We start from the raw sequence: 25,289 nt of genomic DNA, 5'->3' as shown, positions 1-25,289 counted from the left end.
ACATGGCTCGTGAGGCTGGAGATATTGGAAAGGGAGGCTTAGTGTTGTTCATGGATCTATTACGGACATAGCTCCATAATGGTGTTGATACAGTTACCATGCACCGTCCTTACAATAACCCACTCTATTGATCTAGTTTAATAAGTGAAAACATTTCTCAATCGCCGCGCAGTAGTTACGGTGTAAGAATCATCTAGCCTGGTACATGAACATGTGTTGACACCGATTCCCACGTAGGACCGAGTACGTCTGGGGTTCTATACCCCCCCCCCCCCCCATACATATACACACAAAATAAGACGTCAAGTAGTGCATTCTTAGCCTTGATCAGGCTCATAATTTGGTTTAAAAGGCTTTTTCCTACTTTTGAATTTTTGTGTGAAGTTGGAAAGGTGAGAGTTCCCGCTGCATAAGCGCCTGAATTTCACTGCCGAGTTCATGATAGACCCTGAATCCGAGGCAAGTCCGAATGCAAGACAACCCAAAACCTAATCCGAGTTTGAGTCGATAGGGGGGAAAAGACTCGATTCCGAAATTCTGAAATCGGGCCCTATAGCCCTGGCTACAAGTATATATGATTTGCAAAAAGATGTATAAACAGGTAAAGACAGGCGCGTAGCCAGGAATTTGCCAAGGGAGGGGCGAAACTGTAGATTCGTCATTGCAAACTATCTAAGCATAGCGCCACCATAAGCTGGCGCGAAGCGTACAAGAAAATTTTGGCTGAAAATGCCTCCCAGATCGCTGGAAATGGCACTTCCCAGGCCTTGTAAGTTGCATCTTAGCATTTTCTCTTTTGAAAATACTAGCGATATCATAAAAGCATTAAAATTTTTTTTTTAAATATGCTCAAGGGGGGCGGTCGCCCCCTTCGCCCCCCCCCCCCCCCTTGGCTACGCGCCTGGGTATAGATGAACACGCAACGTGTGTACATTTTAGAAAAGTCACCACAAGATTGAGCCTGGGCAGTATAACTATGCACACAGTTCGATTCACGTTGTACAAATCCAACAAGAAGCATCATGTGTGTAATTGTGAGCAGCGAGTGGTATATCAACAAAAGCAAATATAAAGTACCCCCTCTATTACATGTCGATATGATCACATTGCCTAAATCAAGATATGTGATTGGTTAATTTGGTTTAAATCTTGAAGCGGTGAAAATTGAACAACAGTGTTTCTAAACAAATTGTGTGTTCGTGATAAACGTTTTTTTATACTGACAGAAATATACCGTAAGTTTACTACAAATATGGAAGAAAACCCACAAAGTAAACCAGATGACAGCAAATATGAATTTGATTGTCCACAGTTTGTAGATTTTGCCGATCTTGGCGATGACGATAACGCTGACGAATGGTTTGGTATGATTTTATTTTCACGTTCTTAACGTTTTGATAGGCCTGACAGTGACAGCAGTGGGTATGCTAAAGCCTAGCGTAGGCCTAACCAACATTTAATCCTACAAATGAATATTGCTGGCCTAAACTAAGTAGACGGTCTAAGTTGTTAGGCTAAGTCTAATTGCAGGCAAAACGTTGTTAGGTCTAGAGTAAGGATATCTATTCACATAGACCTATCCTAGCTACAAGCTAGGCTTTAACAACAGTTATGCATATCATTATCAATGGTAACTAGCCTATATTCTAACTTAAGGAGGAATTTGAAAGGTTTTAATTGCACATAGGCTATGCCTAGGTCTAGTTTCATTTGTTTTTTGATACATGCATCCATATGAGATCTTTCCATCTACAGTAAAGTGCATTGATAGATTGTTCTTCTTCCACAGAAAATCATGACGAAGACGACGAACAGGTTAACTTCTTCACAGATTCTGGTGCAGCAACGGACACAAGGGCATTGAAGTGGTCTGCCACAGGTAAAAGCAAAAAAAAAGCACTAGCCTTACTTAGTCTTACTGTATAGTGGAGCTGGTTCAAGTTGCAAATTTGTTAGTCTCATCACAGAGTTACCATTTGAAATTTAATCAAGAGCACAGAATATGTCATCATTTTGCATTAATTAGTGAGCACTGTGACAGACTTAAATTTGAAGTACACATACTAGGCCTATGTATTCAAGAGGTGAATATCTAAGACTGTAGATCTAGGCTAGCGAATGTAGATCATGCAATGTCAGCTTCAATGGCATGAATCTACTCATGGGTTTATATTATCATCAGTATTACAGGGAATCAGTTTAGTGCTCAAAGTTTGTGTGGCAGTTTTGAAGGTTCTGAGCCCCTCTCTTATAAAATACCATGGCTCCTATATATAGGAAACTGCTACACATCTTTGCAGTATGTGTATAGCAATTTGCCCATTCAGTTGTAGGCAAGAGGTACAATACCTGTAGGGATATTAACGGATCATGGTCAGAATATCACTGCCATCACAGTGTCTGTCTCGATAATTCACATGAAACTGGTTCAAGTATCATTTCTGTGAACAGAGCAACTGTTAAGTGTACTCAAATTCTTGGCTCTCAACTTGTTCAGTCTACCTATATAGACATTCAATGTCTATTTATAAATGCACTATATATATACACTAAATGGAGACAACTATTTCTATTACCTAACATGTTGCATGTCTTTTACCATCTTATTTGTTCTGTATTAATTGTTCTGTACAATCATTTATAAAAGAGTAGATTGCAGCAACTAACATTTACAAGCATCTTTGTACTATCAATGCATAAAGCTGCATATTGTGCTGAATAAGCTTGCTACAATCCGTTCATGTTGCAGCAGAGTCCCCACAGGACTGGTACTGTACATCAAGGCATACTGACGAGTTTGAGAGTGAATCAATGCAACACACTAAACGCTAAATTGGCAGTTTGTTTATAGTGCTCCAAGATACTCCAAACGGTATTTATCATCAAATACGGAGAGCAACAAACTGTCAGTCACATTATCACAAGTGCTTTATGACAAATAAACACTGAAACATGCCCTACAAGTACTGTAGGTGAGGTAAGAAATGAAAATGATTTTTTTGTTAATCAGCTTTATGTAAAAAAAATTGTCCATTACAGATGAAGGGGACACTACACAGGAAGATGAACATCCAGTTTCATCAAGTGACTCCGATGCAATTGTACCAGAAAGGAAAGGTAAGAAATCCATTGTACATTGAAAACAGCTCAACTGGCACAGTAGGTTGTGTTTCATCACATTTTAGTGCCAGAATAAAGGTTGGAATCGCCTTCAGAAGCCAAGCTTAAGTTTTAGGAGGGTGTGTCATGCCCATAATGTTATACATTATTTGTAGTGTTGTCCTAGTGGGTAATATTGTACAGTATAAATACGGAACTATTCCCTGCCGTTTTGTTAGATTATAGTAAGATGTTAATATCACAATGATTTTCCATCCATTGAACATTTTTCTAGTTGTCACATTCAAGCAATTGTAAAAATATTTATCATTTATGCTCATAACATAAAAGTGCTATGCCATGCAATGCAAAAACACTAAAATAGTCCATGGATGCAATACTTAGAGATAAGATATTGACAATCATCCTTTATTTGACCATTATTCTCTTGACGTGACAGAAGAAGCAGACACTGTAGAGGATGGAGGACATCCAGTTTCACCAACCACAGTGGCACCAGTAAGGCAAGGTAAGTAATCTATCTTCCTGTCAAGGTAGAGGAGCTTTGATTTCATTCCTGCTGGACAGGAAGGGAGGAGGATTTGAGTCAACTTCCACGAATCATGACAAGCCTGAATTCTGTCATAGCTCAAAGTAACTCCAGTAGGGATGCACCGGATATCCGGTCCGGCCAGACTAATCGGCCGGATAGTGAGGAATTATCCGGTTCCGGCCGGATATTTTTCAAAATCCGGCCGGATCTTTTTCAAAATCTGGCCTGAATTATTCCTTAAAAAGGTGTTGGTATTAACAACAAGAGCCCAAGGGCACTGTGGTTCCTTGCTTGGGGTATATGACAATACACATAATATTATCAAGCAAGATTGGGCTCAAATAGTCCTAGTAATTGTGTTCCTACATGTACCTATAAAGTAACCAACACTATAGCCAACACTTTTGTGATCACAAATTGTGATTGGATTATGATCAAAATGCACTTTTGAGATCTGAACATGGCGTCGAAAATGTAAGAGATATAAGGTCACCTACAAGCAGGTCAACATAAAATATTTCTTCTTTGCCCATTTCCCCCCCCCCCCCCCCAAAATACTAGTTTTTTAACATTAATTAATTTTTAACATTAATAACTTTGCAAACGAAGGTCCCACGGGGGTCAACCTATTGACATTAATGATGAGAAGGTACCTTTGACATCTAAATATAGCATCGAAACTGTAAAATTCCCCAAACAAGTAAAGGTCACCAGAGGTCAAATTGAGGTCAAAGGTCACCCAGATGCAGGTTGACAATTGGATTACACTGAAGCAATTTCCAACCGTAACATACAATTTGTTCTCAAGTTATCGCCAAAAAACTAGTTTTTCATCATTAATTGACCATTGGTGACCTCGGATCACATGACCGTTAAGTTTGAAAATATTCCCCTATACCATTTGCAACTTGTCCCAAAATATCAACCGTGACACACCTTGGAACTGGGAGTTATTGCACAAAATGTCTGAAATTTAACTTTGACCTTGTATAACTTCGCATTCGAAGGTCACACGGGGGTCAACCTATTGACATTTATGATCAGAAGGTACCTTTGACATCTGAAAATAACATCGAAACTGTAAAAATCCCCAAAACACGTAAAGGTCACCAGAGGTCAAATTGAGGTCAAAGGTCACCAAGATGCGGGTCGACGATTGGATGACATTGAAGCAACTCCCAACCCAAACGGACAATTCGTTCTCAAGTTATCGCCAAAAAACTAGTTTTTTATCATTAATTGACCTTTGGTGACCTCGGATCACATCACCGTTAAGTTTGAAAATGTTCCCCTAACCAGTTCACAACTTGTCCCAAAATATCAACCTTGTCGCACATTGGCACTGGGAGTTATTGCAGTTTTAATATTTTCGGTTTTTGGACCATAACTGACCTTTGGTGACCTTTGTGGGCACCAAAAACAATAGGGCACACCTTCTCCATATGGCGGATCTATAGTCCAAGTTTGGCCTCAATCCAACATTCCCTTATTGAGATAGAGCGTACCCAAGCAAGTGTCACAGACACACACACACACATACGCCAACCTGACTGCATAGGTTCCTTTTGCTAAAGCAAGGAACCAAAAATCAATGTAAACTATTTCCAAAAATTAATAAAAACATTCAACGTAAGGAAAAATTAGGTTTAACATGTTTAATTTAATTTTCTCAATTGTCTGACCTGGCAGTGTTTCTAAAGGTCAACCAAAATAATACAACCACTGTTATAATATGAAGCTATATACAACAAATACAGTTTGCAGTGAAATCATTTCTTGCAGCCTTCATCAGTTTAATATTGTACAGTTAAAATAGACCATTCATATACTTATCAGTCAAAATACTGTTCCATTGAATCTTTACTTTCCCATTATTGTTGGCATTCTCTTGGATATCTCTTGTCCCCATGAAAGTTCCTAAAAGTTCATGAAAAACCTAAATCATTAAGTGTTCTAATGAACATTCAATTCCATTTTAAAGAATAGATGAAAGATAGATAAGAAGTTTCTTCCACTTCTGGAAAAATATTATTTATTATTTATTATTTATTTTTATTATTTATTTTATTTATAAATATTATTTTATTTATAAATATTATTTATTATTTATTTTACAGATAATATTGCAGTGTAAAAATTTGTTACCAAATAATGAATAATAATAAAAGACAATTCCAAATCCAGATAGTAGTGTTATTACAACAATTAAATAATCTTTTTATTCAGTATAAAGTATGAGATTTGTGAAATGTAGCTTCCCGTTTTAAAACAAACTTCATAGGTAGTATGCAGTATTTTTTCCAGCAAACAAATTTACATACTGTACTGTATCAAGCTTGTCAACAATTATATTGTAGTTATTTTATTAAAATATGTAGATTACACCACTTCTAGTCATTGAATCTCATAAATGGGGTCTTAATTTCACCTTCTGTATAATATGCATATACCTCACCTAAGATTTGCTTCTTGTTTCATACTTCTACTTCTTATTAATGATTTTCTTTTGTGTAATGAAAAAATCCGGTTCCGGTCGGATTTTATCCGGCCGGATTTCATGCACTATCCGGTGCATCCCTAAACTCCAGCAATATATCCACTTGCTGGAAAGTGATTTTTAAATTGCCTTAATATATATATTTTTTTTTTCTTTCTGTGCTACCAAGACATATCAGCTCTACTTTAAATTTTCTGGCTCACGGTATCTTTTAATTTGCCTCTTTTGAACTTGACAGAAGAGAGGGACACTTCAGAGGAAGAGGTACGTCCAGCTCCATCTAAAGATTCAGAAGCGATGACAGAAGTGACACAAGGTCAGTATGAGGATTCTAAACAAGTTTGCTGCTTACATCACTGTACATGTATGTGTTTCTTGAATTCTGCTGATGTGGACGTTACAATTCTGGTGGATTCATCAGTTTATTCTGACTGACTTGTGTGGAGGTTTACAAACAGTGTTGTTTCACTATGATATGAGTTAATCTTCATCAATGTTGAAATTTTTTGTGTTATTGTATTGAGATACACTTGAATGCTGGATTCATCAGTTTATTCTGACTTTGTGTGCAGGTTTAACAAACAGTGTTGTTTCACTATGATAGAGTTAATCTTCATCAATGTTGAAATTTTTTTTGTGTTATTGTATTGAGATACACTTGAATGCTGGATTCATCAGTTTATTCTGACTTTGTGTGCAGGTTTAACAAACAGTGTTGTTTCACTATGATAGAGTTAATCTTCATCAATGTTGAAATTTTTTGTGTTATTGTATTGAGATACACTTGAATGCTGGATTCATCAGTTTATTCTGACTTTGTGTGCAGGTTTAACAAACAGTGTTGTTTCACTATGATAGAGTTAATCTTCATCAATGTTGAAATTTTTTTTGTGTTATTGTATTGAGATACACTTGAATGGTGGATTCATCAGTTTATTCTGACTTTGTGTGCAGGTTTAACAAACAGTGTTGTTTCACTATGATATGAGTTAATCTTCATCAATGTTGAAATTTTTTGTGTTATTGTATTGAGATACACTTGAATGCTGGATTCATCAGTTTATTCTGACTTTGTGTGCAGGTTTAACAAACAGTGTTGTTTCACTATGATAGAGTTAATCTTCATCAATGTTGAAATTTTTTTTGTGTTATTGTATTGAGATACACTTGAATGCTGGATTCATCAGTTTATTCTGACTTTGTGTGCAGGTTTAACAAACAGTGTTGTTTCACTATGATAGAGTTAATCTTCATCAATGTTGAAATTTTTTTGTGTTATTGTATTGAGATACACTTGAATGCTGGATTCATCAGTTTATTCTGACTTTGTGTGCAGGTTTAACAAACAGTGTTGTTTCACTATGATAGAGTTAATCTTCATCAATGTTGAAATTTTTTTTGTGTTATTGTATTGAGATACACTTGAATGCTGGATTCATCAGTTTATTCTGACTTTGTGTGCAGGTTTAACAAACAGTGTTGTTTCACTATGATAGAGTTAATCTTCATCAATGTTGAAATTTTTTTTGTGTTATTGTATTGAGATACACTTGAATGCTGGATTCATCAGTTTATTCTGACTTTGTGTGCAGGTTTAACAAACAGTGTTGTTTCACTGTGAGAGAGTTAATCTTCATCAATGTTGAAATTTTTTTTGTGTTATTGTATTGAGATACACTTGAATGGTGGATTCATCAGTTTATTCTGACTTTGTGTGCAGGTTTAACAAACAGTGTTGTTTCACTGTGAGAGAGTTAATCTTCATCAATGTTGAAATTTTTTTTGTGTTATTGTATTGAGATACACTTGAATGGTGGATTCATCAGTTTATTCTGACTTTGTGTGCAGGTTTAACAAACAGTGTTGTTTCACTATGATAGAGTTAATCTTCATCAATGTTGAAATTTTTTTTGTGTTATTTTATTGAGATACACTTGAATGGTGGATTCATCAGTTTATTCTGATTTTGTGTGCAGGTTTAACAAACAGTGTTGTTTCACTGTGATAGAGTTAATCTTCATCAATGTTGAAATTTGTGTTTTTTTTAGGACACAGCTTTAAATTTAATGAAACTGGACTAAATGTGTCCTGGTGTCTTTTGAAAAAAAATTGCCCATCTGCAGCCAAGTACCAGGATCATTTATTTCATTTCACATGAATAGGAATGGAATGATAACATGCACCTTAAGGGAATGTGAAATAAAATAAAATGTAGCTATCGTGAAATATTTCTAGAACTTCAATTCCTGGAGCCCACAGAAGAATTGTTTTTTTGTTGTAAATTGCTATTGCTGGTCTTATTTCCAACCCCCCCCCCCCCCCCCGGAACATGGAAACTTATTTGAACTAATAGATGGACCTTCAGAGGAATTAAAAAGGAAAATTTAAGTGCAGCAATTCTTAAGCAAGAGTGTACATAATAAGTGTCTAACTTCATTTAATCTTTTAGAACCTGAGATTTCTGGTGAAGAACTAGCATCAAATGTAAAACCTGGGAATGAGAACCAAACCAAATCAGGTATGCAATGCGGAACTTTACTGCTCCTTCTATTCTGCCTTACAAATCCCTCAAGAATGATGTATTTTTCACCAAATTTGTCCAAATTGGTTCAAACTTTGTATCACACCATGTACCAGCAAGCTATGTATCATGATATATCTTGGACCTGAAAAGTTCTGCTATAGATGACTTTCAACAAGTCCTGAGGCTCTTAACTTGCCACTTGAACATTTTCTCAAGCAAGGTTTTAGCTAGTAGCTATTGAATCATATGTAGGACAAAAAGGTTATGCACCTATTTGTACACCAAACACTTGTTGACAATAATGTAAGCCGTACATTCGTGATGCTCGTATTTAGATTGAGGTCTTACTATTCAGTCTTTCATATTCATTATTCATTTTCTTTTTTTGCAATAGCTATGCATGATAGCTTGTAATCACTGAAATTCACTTACCTTTTGCAATGCTGAATTTTTTGTGGCATAAAATGTGTGTCTTTCTCTTTGTTTGTGTGTACGATGGTTGTCATAATCTATGCTCTGTATTTTCTTTCTCATGTTATTAAATTAATTTGATATCAGAACATGAAACTAGTGAGGAGAGTGCAGCCGACTGTAAGCCCGCTAAGAAGAAACAGCCAACACCTGCAAAGACGTTGAGAAGTAAGACATTTGAATAATAATTCAATAAAAAAGACAAGTGTCTTAATTTACTTTGATTGTTGGTACTGTAGGAAAGTTTGAAAGCCCGAACTGTCATGATTTAACAGTTCCTGACCATTTGCACTAGAATCATGTATCACCAGTCATGTCTTATAGTCGCCATGTTTCCAATGGAAGGGTTTGTGGGGGGGAGGGGGGTGTGGATGGATCAATCTATACCTTACCCTTATCCCCTTCCTCAGGAAAACTGTGTACATGTACCAAAAACGTTATTTCATTCCTTTGTAAGTTTATACATTATTCTTTCATTCAAAAATTGAAAACATTTCTAAAGAAGAGCAGTATATTGCATTGATTTAACTTACTGTACATTTTAAATAATCCAGAGAAAAGTCTCACTTTTATTGAGATGTCTGTTGTTTTTCTTTCTGGCCTTTTTTTTTTATAGTTTGTATGAAAGACTGTCCCGACAATGAAATTTTAAAGAATGGAATGGAATCAATAATTACTCATAAATAATATAAAAAAATGATGTCATAGTGTCATCAATTGTAAAATTGTTTTGATTAATAGTAACCAATATTTTGGTGAATTCTAGTAATTGAAGGTCAGTCTTGGAGCAGCTGTCTGAAGCCTTCAAAACATTTTATTTTCTGAGACACTTTTACAACTGAGCTCTGTGCGTATTTCACAGCATGATTACATTTTGTCATAATTGTTCGCACAAATGGCACAACTTTTCAAAAGCAGCACTGAGAATATCAATTCCTAAGATCCTCTGAAAAAGTTATTCTTTACTGTTTTGGTAAGGAACCTTATCATCCGTCACAAGTTAGTGCTTCATATGAAAATTTAAAAAAAATGGAAGAATGATTAAAGAAAGTAGCAAAAATATACCCAAATCATCCACTGGAACGTCAAATTTTTTCTCTTGTCTTTTGCTTTACAGGATCTATGAGGAAACGTAAGCCGAGTAACTTGGTTACGTCCTGGGACCATGTCAAACATCCAGTCACTGTTCATTATAACGATGGTACATCGGCTAAAGCCTCAAGTGGAAAGTAAGTAAAACTATATTATAGCTGGAAATGGTGGAAACAAAGTCACTGAAATCCTCTGGTCATTCTAAATTTTAAATCTTAACTCACCTAGATCTCTAATTCTCTACAAACGCAACAACATGCCAACCAGTTCAGGATTTTACATATTCCATATCCTTCAACATTCAATACTGTTGTCTTGCCTTAATATCTTGAGCAACTTCGGTCATGTCACTTTGATTAGTGCTAGCTTAGGTTGCAAGCAGCTACTTTCTTTCCCCATTTGAGTTTCATGGACGGTAAATTTGAATCTAAGAGCCTGACTTTGGTCAGCTTGCGGCTCTGATAAGCCAATGGTGGCTTCTTCGCGAGTTCCTGCTTGCAGGAGGACTTAGAATACATACACCCATACATGTGTCTTGATCATTCCTCTGTTTTCAAATGATAGCTGTTCACTTGTTATTCCCTGGAATCGATCAATTTTCTCACGGCAGTGTGGCACACAAGTCTCTCGTGAACGGTTCGAACCTGAAAACGACGGAACAGATGGAGTTGGAGAGGATCGAGGAGGCTAAGAAAGCTTTGGAAAAGTCCAGACAGATGTCCCAGCATTCCTTGCAGATGGTCCGCGCCTCCAGGAGCTACACCCCTACCAAGTCGATCCAGCCCCCGACAAAGCCCCACGAATTTAGATTCAAAACAGACAATAGGCTGAAATTCACAAAGGAGCAGGAAAGGGAAAAAGAGGAGCTAGAGAAACAAAGAAAGGCGAGGGTGAGGGATCATCTTGTTCTTACTTTCCTTATTTCTTGTTTTTTTTTTCCTAGGAGGAGAACTCTGCTGTTTCATGAACTTCTGTTAATGCAATAACAATGTGATTTGTCTGTAATGTTAAATCTTGTGTTTTCAGTATGTTACAATACTGCTAAAATAAAATTTAACTGTACTTGTATAAATTCAACTTTGGTTTATTCTTTAATTCATACTATAATAAGAATAAAACAGACACCAATGGTAATTGTTGTGTTAGATTATTTGAATACTGCAGTACAGAAAGGCCACGTGATATATCAAAAGACCCTCAAAGAAGATGCACAGGACTTGAAAATTGATTAATTTCAAAGCATATCAGCAACTTTGGTGTCCATCTTCTATCAGGGGTCCTGGTTGTCTCTTCAACCGGTCCAAATCTGAAGTTGCCATCATATTTATTCATAAGCAGAGTAGTAAAAAAATTGTTCTTAAATTTAATTAGAAGAATTGTTGTATATCAAGGGCACGGATTTATTTCAATATCTTTATCCTTGTTGTTAACTGACATTTTATTGATATTTGTATTCTTGTCTTGAGGATGTTATCGGGAAAGGCTATACAAGGATAGTTCTCGTGGTAACATTATCCTGAGTTGTTAATTCAAACAGTAGTTCCTAGTACTTACTACTAACAATTATACTTGGCTAGTTGTCATAGTAATACTTTCGTGAGCAGTTCCTAGTACTTACTACGAACAGTGATGCAAGGTTAACTGTCATCGTTATTTATTTCTTTGTTCCAATTATCACAATGATGCCACTATGCAAGGTCATCAAAGCAAAGCTTATTCTGCCTTTCTCGTCCGCTTTTATGTATTATAGAAAAGATCGAAGGCTACAAGACGACCAGTCATCAAGGCTCCACTATTGACTGCGACTCGCAAGAGGGTGACAGATACTCACGCTCAGGGTCCACCTGTCAAAGCAGTGAAAACAGTCGCATTACAGCTAAGGGAGTTCCAGAACAAGACACCAGATAGATTCCACAGTAAACCTATTAATGAACAGAATAAAGGTTAATTACTGTCATACTTTTTCTTTGTATTCTTTTTTTCAAATTGATATATTTTTTCTGTATTCTTCTGAGTGTGTTAAATGATCTACACTGGCATACATGGTGCTCTCTAGGGTTAGTTTCTTTGGAGAGATTTGATAAATTCGAGAACAAAAATTTGTAGATCAGCCTGGAAGGAATGTACTTATTTTAAAACTTCAAAGGAGCAAAGGAATTGGAAATTATTTTTTTCCTTTAGTGTTAATGTAAGTAGTTCACAATCAGGGTTTTGTTATCTTGCGATACATGATTCCAAGTATTGGTGGTTCCTGAAGTTAACTAATTTGTTTATATGATTATCTCCAAATGTCTTTCTTTTCTCCACTTTTGAATCACTTTACATAACCTGCATATTTTTATGTTTCCATAGTAGCAGTGCATCTATAAGCATGGTTTAGATATTACAGTGATTGTAAACTCTAATAATCCATGTTTTTCTTCAATTCCAGGACCGTGTCCTCCCAAGTCACATAAATTAGGACTCACCATTCCACATAGTCCAGCTCTAACGACCCTAGGAAGGAAGAGGCCGATCACTGTAATTAGTGCCGCAGAACAGGAAGAGAAAGAACTGGAAGAAATTAAAAAGTAAATACGACTGTATTGCAAAAATGAGATAAAAAAGAAACTGTTTGGCTGCCAATATGTGGACATAATTTATAAATGACAAAATACAAGTGATACTCAAAAATAATATTGCACAATTGTGATCACCCTAAGAGACCCTTCAGAATTCATGATAATATATTAATCCAACATTGTTATTGCCTTTATTTTTTCCAGGGGGAGGGGTGGGTGGGGTTAAGCACTTTCAGTACTCGAAATGAAACCTTCCCATTCTAGCTTCATCTAGGCTTTGACAAAGCAGGATGAAAGGAAATTTGTGTTTTTTTTTTCTTCAAAAATTTGCTTCTGTAGCCAATAAAAGGATATAAAGTCTGAAGTGTTAACGGTTGTTTCCCCAATTTTTTTAGTTTTCTTAACCTCGACTGTGGATTTCACTTCTTCCCGCAGATACAAATTCAAAGCAAACCCAGTTGACAGCAGGATCTATAGTACATCCTCGTCGAACACATCGATGCGTTCCTCGAGTTCGAAAGACTCGAAGGAGGAACAGGAGGAGAAGTTTGAGTTCCATGCTAGACCAATCCCAGCTAAAATGCTGGAAGGAGTAACTGTAAGTTGAACAAAACACTGCTCAAAGTACCTACCGTAGTTATCCTTTCAAAACTTTGATAGATCAATTTGAAGGTAAAAGGATCGTTTTAAGAAGTCTGTGAGTCACTTGTAACGAATTTAGTTACCGTTTATTTTTTATATACAAAATTTTTGGGTCAGAAAAGTGACAGCATTTAAGCTTGGAAAACATTTAAGTTTCAAACTTTTTCAATTCTGCATTACCTTTGTCAAACCTAAATGTGGAGTATTTACTCAAACTGATTAGAACACCTTTTTCTACAAATATGAAGATTATGATTTGGAGAATTACTCTTGGAGATATCTTTTGTCTCTTAGATCTCTAAATATTTCATTTGAATATAAAACCGGATGAATTAACCTTGGATTCACACAAACTCTCTAATGTTAAAACAATTCACTAGTCAATCATTTAAGTGCTTATGAACCACATTTCCTTTTTATTTCGTAAAGATTTGCAGTTAGCCATGCCAAGGTTAAGCAATTTTATTAGCACGTTTTAGAACTGATATTAAGTCTTCATCATTTTGTCCCCATTTTCCTCTGCGTTACAGGGAGTCGGAAAGGCTAAACAGATCCCAGTGACGTGCCCCAAATCTCCGGCGTTTGCCTTGAAAAACCGCATCAGGCCTAAGGAACCAGAACCACCTAAGGAGGTAAGGGTTATTTCTAGAATAAATCAGAAACACCAATTGCAGGGAATAATTTCTCCAGTGTCTCATTACAAAATGCTATACAAATGGGTCAAGTTGCTGTACAGGTGTAAAGATGTATAACGTTTTATACACAGGAACTACAGCTTCAAATGAGAGAAAATATGCAGAGCCCTAAAAAATGCTACACAAAATTGTATTCATTTTATCATTCATTTTATTTATTTAACAATAAAATATTCCCTGAACTGTTCCGGTAACAACAGTGTTGTTTTTCTTGACTGCTGGCAACCCTGTAATAGACCAAGTGAAAGAGAACTTTGGTTCCAAACGAAAAGTTAATTAATCAGCTGAATTGGACTCTCACTATGAAGGTCAGGTGTCTCAAACAGTCACCAGTGGGCCAAATCCGGACCGCATATTTTTTTTCCTGTTTGGGGAAAAAAAAGTAATCCATCCACAGCCTTGCAAGGATCAGGTAATGCAGACATTTAGTCCTCCAGGCTACTGTACCCTACAGACTTACCCTGCATATTGAGGACACATTTGGATTTTATCTGGCCCTGTGTTCCAACCCTTTGGATCCCCCTCCTGGACAGTTTGATCGTGAACCCCTGCTAAAGGAGTACAGACTTAATTGTTTTTGTTTGGTTTGTCTTACAGGAAGAAGTTGATCATATGATAAAAGCCAGACCATTGCCTCATCTCGGGGTCCCGTTCAAACCAAACCTTCATCATAAAACGACTACTCCAGCACCTTTCTCGTTTGCCGACAGAGATCGGGAGACCCAGGCCAAGAAAGAGGCTAAAGTACAGGAAATATATAAACAAGAACAGGAGGTCTGTTAATAGTCATTTCTTGAAACTTTTTCCCCTCAATATGTGAGGTTCAATGTGGTTTGCAGTGAAGTAATCTAAACAAAATGCAACAAGTTACTTCATCAATTTTATGAGTTTTTCTTTAATCTTCTTCTTTCAGGCCAGAATATTCCATGCTCAGCCTCTGCCAGATCAGAAGGAACAAGTCGGTATCCCAGTCAAGAAGTCCAAACCGACGACCAAGCCAGCACCCTTTAACCTGGAAGGGGAGAACAATGGGGCTAAAAGGGCTGAAAAGTGGGCTGAAGAAGTAAGTACAGGAAACATTATCAGGCTTTGATTCAAACAGCTCTTTTTGAGTTTGATTTTGACACTACAATTTTTCTATGGTATTCGGATACATAAACTCCCATAAATATGCAGTTTACTATCTTACTAGTCGAGGTTAACATTTCAAATGTAAACATTTTTCACAACCTCTTGCTTTTTTACAAGTGATGAAACGTGATTTGATTTAGCTCTGAACAAAGTATGGTTTCAGTATTGCAAAATAAAACAATTTCAACTCCCAACTCCAGTCATCTGCTTTAATTTACTTTGTATCGGGTACGTACAATGCCAAGTTCCTAAAGCTTTGATTCAGGGAAAGTTGCATGGCGTTTTGAGGATCTCCTAATCATTTAATGTTTAATAGGGCCATCAGAATAAACCAGTTTGTTAAAGACTGAGGCAAAACTTTGAGAATAATCATGGTAAATGTTAGATCCCAAATCTGTAACAAGATTTACTTTTGGATCTTATCATAGATGCCTATGTTTGTCTCTCCCGACAGCTCGAGAAAGAACTACAGGAGCAGAAGAAACGTTGCAGTTCGTTCAGAGCCAGACCGGCCAACGTCCTTTACCAAGAACCGTTTAAGCCGGACAAAACCAACAAACCACTCACAGGTAACTTGTAATCAATCACTTAGACTTATTTACAAGCAACCTCAATCTTTCAATGTTAAATTTTTTATTCTCCTGGGTCAGCCTAACATATTTAACATTACAAGATTTAAATTTCGTTAGCATCATTGTGGGTGACTAGCAAGGCAAACAAATATGGTGTGGGGATTATTTTGAAATCAAAGTGTGTTTAGGAGCTATTTTATATTCCCCACAGGTCAGTTGAAAGAAATGTGTTTACAAATTAATAGTTGAGGATTAACGGGAGAGAATACTTTTTACGGGAACAAATATTCTGTTGAGTCGTGGAGATTAAAAGAAAAAGTTTTTCACTGAGTTTTTTTTTTAAATTCCTCTTGGTACAAGTTGAAGAATATGAAACATGGCAAGATTCCTTGTTCACCCCTCCAGATATATCAGACTTCCAGCTTAACACCGAGAGGCGGGCAGAGGAGCGAGAAGATTTCGATAGGAAGAGATACGAGATGGAGTCGCAGAAGATGGCAGTACTGGAGCAACAGAGACAATTAGAGGAGGAGGAGGAGCAGAAAAATATCGCTAAGCTGAGATCAGAATTAGTACACAAGGCTCAGCCGATCCACCGATTTAAAGGAGTGTGCGTACAGCCCAGCGATAAACCTCTCACCATGGCGGAGTCTCCAAGGTTCTCGGACAGAAGGAGAAGCAAAATGGATATGTGAAGCAATCGATGCTAAAGGATTTAGTGAGTCTTGGAAAGCGAGGACGGACGATGGGTTTATTTTATTTTGAAGTAGAGGTCGTCACGTCTACTGCAGTTACGAGACGGCCTTTAATATGCTTGGCAATAAGGAGAGGAGAGGTATCTAACGTTTTATTGCCCTTAAATATTTGATGACTGGTGCTGCAAATTCTTTGGAAAAAGTACTTGATTTCTACTGTGTGAAGCCACTTATAAAACTGTAAACAAAGATAGTTTGGGTTAGCCAATTGGATTGAATCCTGTTGGTGCGGTCCTTGAGGTCAAGGGCATCCTAAAAAAGTTGAAAATATCGAAACTGAAATTGTCAAAGTAGATATTTTGTTTTAAGTATTGTCAGATGGTTTAACCAATCACGAGCCGGAATGTAGACAAGGATGGGCTCACGAGACAATTAAATATGATGATAAAACTGAAATGCATTAAACCAGTTATCAAATTTGCGGCTTAACCTATCCTGTTTATGAATGTAAAATACGTTCAGTAGAGTCTTTATTGAGAATTTCTTGGCTAAATTAATATCGATTTCTATAGTTCAAAACAATAACGTGTTGACATCGCAGTTGATGTTATGAGTGTGACCCTTCTGTGGTATGTTATACTATAATACTAGTCCTTTGAATTAAATAGGTAGTAGAAAAGGGAATGCAAGGTTTCTTCGACAAAAACACAACAACAAAACATTAAAATACCCAAAATTTGAACATTATTGTAGCTGTCATACCAGCGAAATCTCAAGAAAAAAAAAAAAAACTTGTATAACTCTTAGGCCTGTGAAACTTCCATGAATTTGGCAATAAATATATCAGATGTCATGGAATGTATTAAATATACATTTCATCTTGTTAGTTAGTTAGTACTTGACATTTGTATTTATATCCCCATCTTTTTGTTATCTTGAAAAGCTCTTTCTAAAACTCTTTTCATAAACAAAAGGAAGATGCCAAGGGCTTTGACATTCTTCCTGTAGAAAGTCCAAATAAGTGTATTTTTCTTAACACTGAGAGGGTGTTAATAAATATGATTATTTTTAGACTCCTTCTTTTTCATATATGGCAAAACAGTTGTGGATAATCCACTTTCCTATACTATTGTAAAATTTGTTTTCGTAGTTCACTGTGCCCGTATGATATTTACCGTAATTATACAGTAAACTTCACGCATGTGCGAAGTCAGTTTTCCTTACTTCAAGCGACTTGACTCCCGACCTTCGCAGGTATTAATCTTTCCGTTCCTTACCATCGATGAAATCACATAGTTGGGGTATATACTAGACCACAGTAAAACGTCATAGAGATGGATCATTACAGCTGTACTTTAAAAGAACTTTCGTTCTCTCAGTTTCAAAAAGTTTCTGTTTACCTTTTTAACGAAAGATCTGTAATATGAAAAGGAACTATTTCAAAATGCATTAGTATGTCTGTGTGTTTGTATGCTTTGTGCTTCAACTGTACATTTGCATCAATCATATTCTTCCAGCTGAAACATTAAGTTAACGAAGAAACACATCTAGCATCAGACTATTTCAAACAGATTGATATTTACTCCTGATGATACAGTATTTACATAATACTCCAGTTTTTAACAAGTGATTAGTTTGCAATTATTTCCCCCAAAAAATGCAAATTTATGTATTTTGAGTTATATATGATTAGTTGTGTTTCCTGTGGAAACCACAACCAGGGACAATCAAAAGCCAACTGCTTACATTGACTTGGTTGTGCTGCCTGTAGTATTCTACTTCCAGATACCCAGATCTCCCTCCTGAGTCTGACTTCTATGAAATAATATCAATAAAGCAGTTTAAGGTGCAAGAAAAACTGGTCGGTTGTTGACAAATGGTATGAATTGCTCGGTGTTAGTACTTTTGTATACTGAGCTTGTCATGTACTTTTGTTGTTGGTAATCATTGATTACCACTTGATTGATTGATTGATTACCAATTTATAATCACTTGAATTTCTGGTCCTTGGAATACCTTATTTGATATAGCTTATTTAGGTATTGATATGCAAAAACAGCCAAATAGCTTGATGCATATACAGCATGTATCACAGTATTTGTACATCAGCCCTTACTTTTTTGTATCTGATGATTTAAGCAAAAATTTAATGGATCATTATAAACCTGCTATGCAAATGTTTTAGACATGAATTTAGTTATACTCTGTGGTCATAAATGAAAATTTTCTTTGTAGCAATCAGGAGAGACCACTTCTTCAGTTATACCTTTCATTTATGCATACAACAATTTTTTTGTGTTCTTGTGCAATTTTTTTCCTTTAGAAACAATACCCTAGAAATGCTTTTAGTAGTTTACAGAGAATTTCGTTTAAATGAGTACTCAAGTGTTGGTGATGAAGGATTCCCAGCCATGGCGTTAAAGAAAAAAATCTCATTTCATGTATGGTGCTATCCGTCATTGTTTTCAGTGTCAAAACTGTTTACTCACATTATATTAAAAAATATGCGGAGGAAAGAAAAATACACTAGGAAAGTCAACAGTTTGAATCACGCATTGATTACATTGGAAACCTATGAAATTACTTATCTCCAATTGGGGTTAGAGTTTTCTTTCTTTGTGATGGAATTGTACATCACAGTTATAGTTGCTATGGTTGGGTTTAGGTTCTCCTATAATTACAATATGTCTTGAATCCTCTGTAACAATCAATTTTGTAGAGTATATAGCAGTGTTACAACCTAAAATTTACTACTAAGTTATCCTCCTTTCTCAGGTAAAGTGTTGGATGTTTTTCAGTGATCTGAGAACTTTCTCACTGATGTCGTAGCTTATGTTCAGTCTTGGATAACTGGTAGAGTGGGTAGGGTACTTTTATGTGGTCCTATGTGAGACCATATATGGGTACTAAACCAGCCCAATCACTTTGCAAAGATGCTTACCTCACTTACAGGGTTCTGAATAAGAGCTGTACCGTTACGGACATAGAGCCAGTATGTATATGAAACCATTAATAGACAACGACATAGTAACCCATAACATTTTCAGTGCAACAAATTCAAATGATTGCCAATGAAAATTCTTAGTAATTTGGTTGTCAAAATGGATTCCGCAGGAGAGGTGTATATTATTTGAAATCTTGGAATCTTTGTGAAAAAAATGCTTTGAAAGTCAGTGTTAACTCTTAACCTTGGAGGTACAACAATGTTTCACTGAGACAACTGGTGAGAATAGGCTTATCTCTTTCAACTAGTAAAGCATGTACAAATTATGTATAAAATCATTTACTCTTTGTTCATTGATGTTGTTAAATTATTATGAGAGAGCATTTGACGAATTGAACGGGAACTTCAGTCACAAATCAGCTGTTTATTATCTATTTTCTTAGATTTTTAACGTTGATTACTGAAGATTTAATGAAGGAAGGACACAATTTGAGGAAGTTATTTGCCATTTTTTCACATTTTTTGTTTTTTTGTAAGCTCATGGGTTCCTTCTTATAGATAAGGACAGTTTTCCATTCATCAGTGGACTGAGGTGAAGACTTCACCAGATTTTAACAATTTCTTTGCTAAGTAAATGACAGGTATTTTTAAATCTCAAAATTGTACTTGTGATCAATTGAATTTTAAACTTGTGTTGTGCATACTATAATATTAGTTGAAAAAGAAGTGAGTAAACTTTTCTTTTTGTGCGTGTTTTGTGATTTTTCTTACTTTGTCTGTTGAAGTGAAATAGAAAATTAAATGAAACAAAACTGTTAGTAAACTGCTTATCCACTAAAGAGAATGTGTAAAAGTAAGTAGGCCTGATGTTTCGATCCTAGCAGGATCTTTTTCAGAGACTGAAGTGTAAAGAATACTAAATATAGGTTTTAAAGGAGGCAATGTGCATTAGGAAAATTCTAGTGATGTATTATAAAATAGATGCAATTTATATTTGTGGCATAAATACAAACAGACATGGCAATAAAAAAGGATGAATGACACCAGTCTAACAATCACTCCTTAAAATGACGATCTTTTAACAGGTCCTACCATATAAATTTGGAGAAGACTGAACAACCGTTTAGCAAGCAATTCAAGCTAATCATAACTGAGTATGGACCCTAACCAAAACATAACTTGCAAATGGGCTAGGATCTCTTGAAACTATATGTCTAAATTCATCCCTAAAAAAAAATCATTTTTCTGGGAAAAAATGGAAGCTTATGACTGGAGGGAGTAAACTTGTCTTTATATATGCATGCTTGACCCCCACTGCCTCCCCTCCCCAGCCTGCTGCATCACCAAAACTTAACTTTGTTATCGATTTTCTGTTTTGACATGTTTCTCCAAATTTTGACCAGATAAATACCATCATTTTTTAATTTTGTTGTCCAAAAATGTTGACATGTTTCATGAAACTTCGACAATATATGTATAATTTTGTAACTTCTACTTGTTATACTGAAAGGCTAACTTTTTCTCTCAAATTTCGACTATTTCATCTCCGCACATGCAGAAGTGTTGACGTTTCTTATTGATATTAATTTCAACTTGATCCTAGAAGTTTCGAATCGTCGAAAGTACAAGTTGGACTAAATATTCTCAAAATGTGCACTGGGTTGACTTTATATCCTTGAGTAAGTTTCTGCCCCACCCCCACCCCACTCTGAGGTGGGGGGACTTCTTCTCTGAACCTTGGATGAAAAGGTCAGATTTCAAGAAAAGTCACCCAAGATGATGTCTGGACACGAACACCAAACAACTTGACACCCACTCTCAACCTCAGTGCCGTTACATCCAGACGGTAATTTTATGATCATGAGGATGTTACGTCATCACCAGTCCCTTGCCCAGAATTAAAATTCTGCCGTCCCCACCTAGTTCCAATTTAATGTGCGTCCCTTGGTTGAGGATTGATAGCGACGAAAGACAGCACAAAATGCAGTTTAAATTGTGACCACAGTAATATATAAATATCTGTGATTGTGACGAGCTTGCCCAAGTAGTGATGGGTATTGCGTCTGCACTTTGTAGTCTGATCCAACCACTCTCTGACAGCCGATCAAGAGAATCTCATACATGTATATGTGTGTACTAGTCCAGGTACGTTGCATACAGTACAAAGGACTGACCTGTATCAAATTTGTAAACAACACCAGACAGTTAGGTAGGCTACGTGTCATGTCAGCTATACAGGGAGGTGCAAAGAAGAGTAGTGAAGTTTTTCGTGTTATCGCTTCTTACCACCTATACCAGCCAGTAATATCATCTGAAACAGGGGAGCCCGTAAATTGAAATTTTAGACCTCTAATTTCACAGGTGAATTATTTTCATAGCCATATTCCTGTAGGCCTACTGCGCATTGTTGCAGTGTAGGTTGTACTGTAGCCTAACTAAGTTAGGCCTAGGCTGAGACCTAAGTTAGGTTTTAAGTCCTATATATAGCATCTGGTCAGGTTATGGTATAGCCTACGCAGATATGATTAAGTGATAAGAGTTTGGTGTAGCTAAGGCATGCCCCTGAATGTGAAATACTAAAACATCACACAAGTGTTCATATTCTTACAAAGCACAAGCATAAAAATAATGAGGACAAAAGTTTAGGGTTCAATCCTCTTAAATGTTACTAGTCTTAGCATCAGCCTAACTTAGGCTAGGCACATTACCATCAGTATCTTGGCCTCATCTCATACTCATCTTAAAGGGTGTGAAGACTCGCGCAAGAAGAAACGTCTAATGCCGGTAATCTGACCTAGTTTCGAATGAGGTGTAACAGAACTGTTAGACACCACCATCGATCGCAGAAAACACACAAACACAGCTTGCTACCATCGGTAATTAGACACTAGTGTATGGTCAGTATATACAGCTGCGGTCAATACCCACAGCACAGTGTACAAACGCTACAGCGATGGACATCTCAGATCCAGCTAAAGATAACAAGGTATCACGTTTCATTACTGTACTGTCTGCATTTTGTAGCGACACGAACAAAACGTCACTTGCAAGCAATGGAAAGTTAACTTTTTCAGATGGCCGCACGCGGTTTGGGGCGAGTCTCCAATGCCTTTAATCCTGAGCTTGGTCCAAAGACCATTTCTCCCTGTGTATTATATTCTGTTGGTGTGGTCAGGTTGCCTCACTCTAGAAAGCGTCACTAAACTTTTACAGTTGCTTTAACTAACGTACTGTATTTCATCTTTCAGGAAACCTTCGGTACGACGTGTTTATGATGGGGAAGAAGGATAACTCACAGAGGGCTCACCTCCCAGTTGAGCAATATCGCAAATCCATTGGTAAATCTGAGTACAAAAGAAATAAGAAAGAATTAAAGAGAGTGAAGGGTACAGCCGAAGCCCGTAAATCCAGCACTGGATACAGGGTGAGTATGTAAATATATCAGGGACTTATAATCGTCTGGCAACACAGAATGAAATACGCATGTAGTCATGTGGGCCAATTACTACACAAATGCTTCATAAATGATGCGTAGCATTCATCACAAATGTAGTTCATACTTTTGTTTTAATTGGTGTGATATAGAACTTAACATTCTGCTGGATTTTTTCCACATGAGATCAATTCCATGGTTACTAGTGTATTTATAATGTGAGTTCTTTCATCTCCATTTAAGATCCTGCAATATTTATTCTACATCGTGCATATTCATATAACTTTTTCTGTATAAATGAATTAGTAAATATCATTCTTTATATCCCTTTTATCTTTCAGGATTCCTTTCTGCTCCTCATGTCTGTTTTCGCCGTCTTCTGCATCATCTACGCTATACTGTACTTTCAGATCTCCTCTTGATAGATAATCCGGAGATAGATAATCCGGAGAGATAATCCAAGATGGAGATGTGTTGGCGATGAAGTCGTGATTCAGAGAGTAGACAGTGCTCTGCCCTCACCAAGGTTACTTCTAAGCCAAAGACAATCTCAGAAAAAAGTGTGACACTGTACAGTACTAGAAGAACATATAACTTAAAACCATAAACAAAGGAAGAATTGTTTCCAAAACTGATATGTGAACTTACAGAATTACGATGAAGATCACCTGGTATGTCACAGTTTTATCATATCTGCAGAATAGTATGAGAATACCTCAAGATGTTGGCGGTTTGCCGTCAATCACTGCAAGAACATGACAACATTCAATGTACACAATGACGTCAGGGTATTGTAGTTGCAAAGAATATCAAGGACAAAAGATTGTTTCTGTCAAATTAAACTGGAATTTGTCAGAAAATAATGTAAAAATTGTAAATTGATTACGTAGCAGGTATCTCTCAAGAAACTTCCTGCAGGTTTTGTCTTAGTATAAGCTTCTTGCAGTTGAAAGGGAATTAAGTATGAAAACTGATAAGTATAAAGAAACCATTCGTCAAACCCGAGACAAGTCTTACTGAATTCAATTACACATGGTAACATATAAACTGCTCTAGTTCTAACATTATATATTTTGTGGGAATTTTAACCAATGTTTGCCAACTTTTGCCAAGACCGTGACGTCACGGATAAAGTAGAGAAGCGTTGAAAGACAGATAATATGTGTAATTCTTGCTCTATGGTAAGAAAACCTACCATTTTGTGAATGTGTACATATATAAGAAAATTTAAGAAATCTTTAATTGCTGAAATAAAAATCTGCACTTCATTCATTTGCATTGATACAGTAATAACAATTAACAAATGCTGGACTCTTGTTCAGAAATCAGAGCTGTGTGTTTCACATCTTGTGAGGAAATTTGGTCTTTTGCAAGACCTAGGAAATATATTGAATTCAGCCCTGTGAGTGATCTGTAGTATATATTTTAGATTTTCAAATGCAGATTTACATTCTACAAAGCGATATCTCATTTTCCATACAAATATCCCAGAAACTGGTAGTAACACCTGCGTGATTTCATACTTTATAAGTTTTTTGTAATGACTGTGAATATTGGCAGTTTTCTATTCTGTACTCTACTTCTACTGTAAATTTCCTAGACAATATCAATTTTCTAATAATTTGAGGATAATTGTCTAAAACTATTTTTCTACTCCTTTATGAAAAATGTTATCCCTTTTTTCCTATAACTTCCTATTCATCATTCAAAATGACTTAGAATTCAACTGTAATAGTATTTATCTGAGGGAGGGAATATTTGTATCAATAACTTAAATTTATAAAACATATTTTTCTATCAAAACAAAATACGGTATTTGTCCATATCCTTTGTTTGAAGTTTTGGTGTTGAATGTAAGTAATAGTTTAATCTATGAATTAGCTCAGTTGTTTCGTCACATTGTGTCAACACATTCAGCGTCCAGACTGTTTGTGTATCTCGTTAATAATTTAGAAAGTTTCATGAATTATTGGCTGTAAAGCATGGTCTACTATCTCTCACTGTTCTTATTGGTTTTGGTATTCCATTCAGCTAAAAACGAGTACTTGTTTTTGTCAGGTACTTTTGAAAAGGATTGGAACAAGTTGGGGTATTAAAAGAAAAAAAATGTACTTAATCTACTGTACTTACATTAAAGCAGCATTTTGCGTTGGGTTGCTTTTTTCCACCTTTTTAACATGTGCATCAATTTTTTTAGATGTATCAATCATAAAACAGCAAACTAAGATACCATCCAAGTTTCACCCTGCCAAGAGCATTAATTAGCGAGTAATTAACGATTTATGTCGATAACGAGTAAAAGTGTCCTCGACAAAGTTTTCATATCTCCAAATCCACTAGTTTGAATTCCACCAATCAGAGATGCAGGTTTAGTTATGAG

The 25,289-nt window shown here is 36.2% G+C and overlaps 1 protein-coding gene across 1 annotated transcript; it reads left to right on the top strand.

Moving 5' to 3' along the window:
* The first annotated feature begins 1,152 nt into the window (after window positions 1–1,152).
* Window positions 1,153–20,217, top strand: LOC139965098 (targeting protein for Xklp2 homolog). Its single transcript, XM_071967335.1, has 17 exons — window positions 1,153–1,364; window positions 1,790–1,879; window positions 3,040–3,117; window positions 3,560–3,628; window positions 6,388–6,465; window positions 8,599–8,667; window positions 9,232–9,312; window positions 10,262–10,373; window positions 10,847–11,126; window positions 11,987–12,179; window positions 12,668–12,806; window positions 13,233–13,395; window positions 13,970–14,071; window positions 14,732–14,908; window positions 15,048–15,197; window positions 15,720–15,834; window positions 16,243–20,217. The coding sequence occupies exons 1-17, from the start codon at window positions 1,253–1,255 to the stop codon at window positions 16,530–16,532; spliced, it is 2,298 nt and encodes a 765-aa protein (XP_071823436.1). The 5' UTR covers window positions 1,153–1,252; the 3' UTR covers window positions 16,533–20,217.
* Window positions 20,218–25,289: the final 5,072 nt, after the last annotated feature.

The sequence above is a fragment of the Apostichopus japonicus genome, chromosome 3 (assembly GCF_037975245.1).
Source record: "Apostichopus japonicus isolate 1M-3 chromosome 3, ASM3797524v1, whole genome shotgun sequence".
NCBI lineage: Eukaryota > Metazoa > Echinodermata > Holothuroidea > Aspidochirotida > Stichopodidae > Apostichopus > Apostichopus japonicus.
This window is presented reverse-complemented; position numbering and strand designations above follow the sequence as displayed.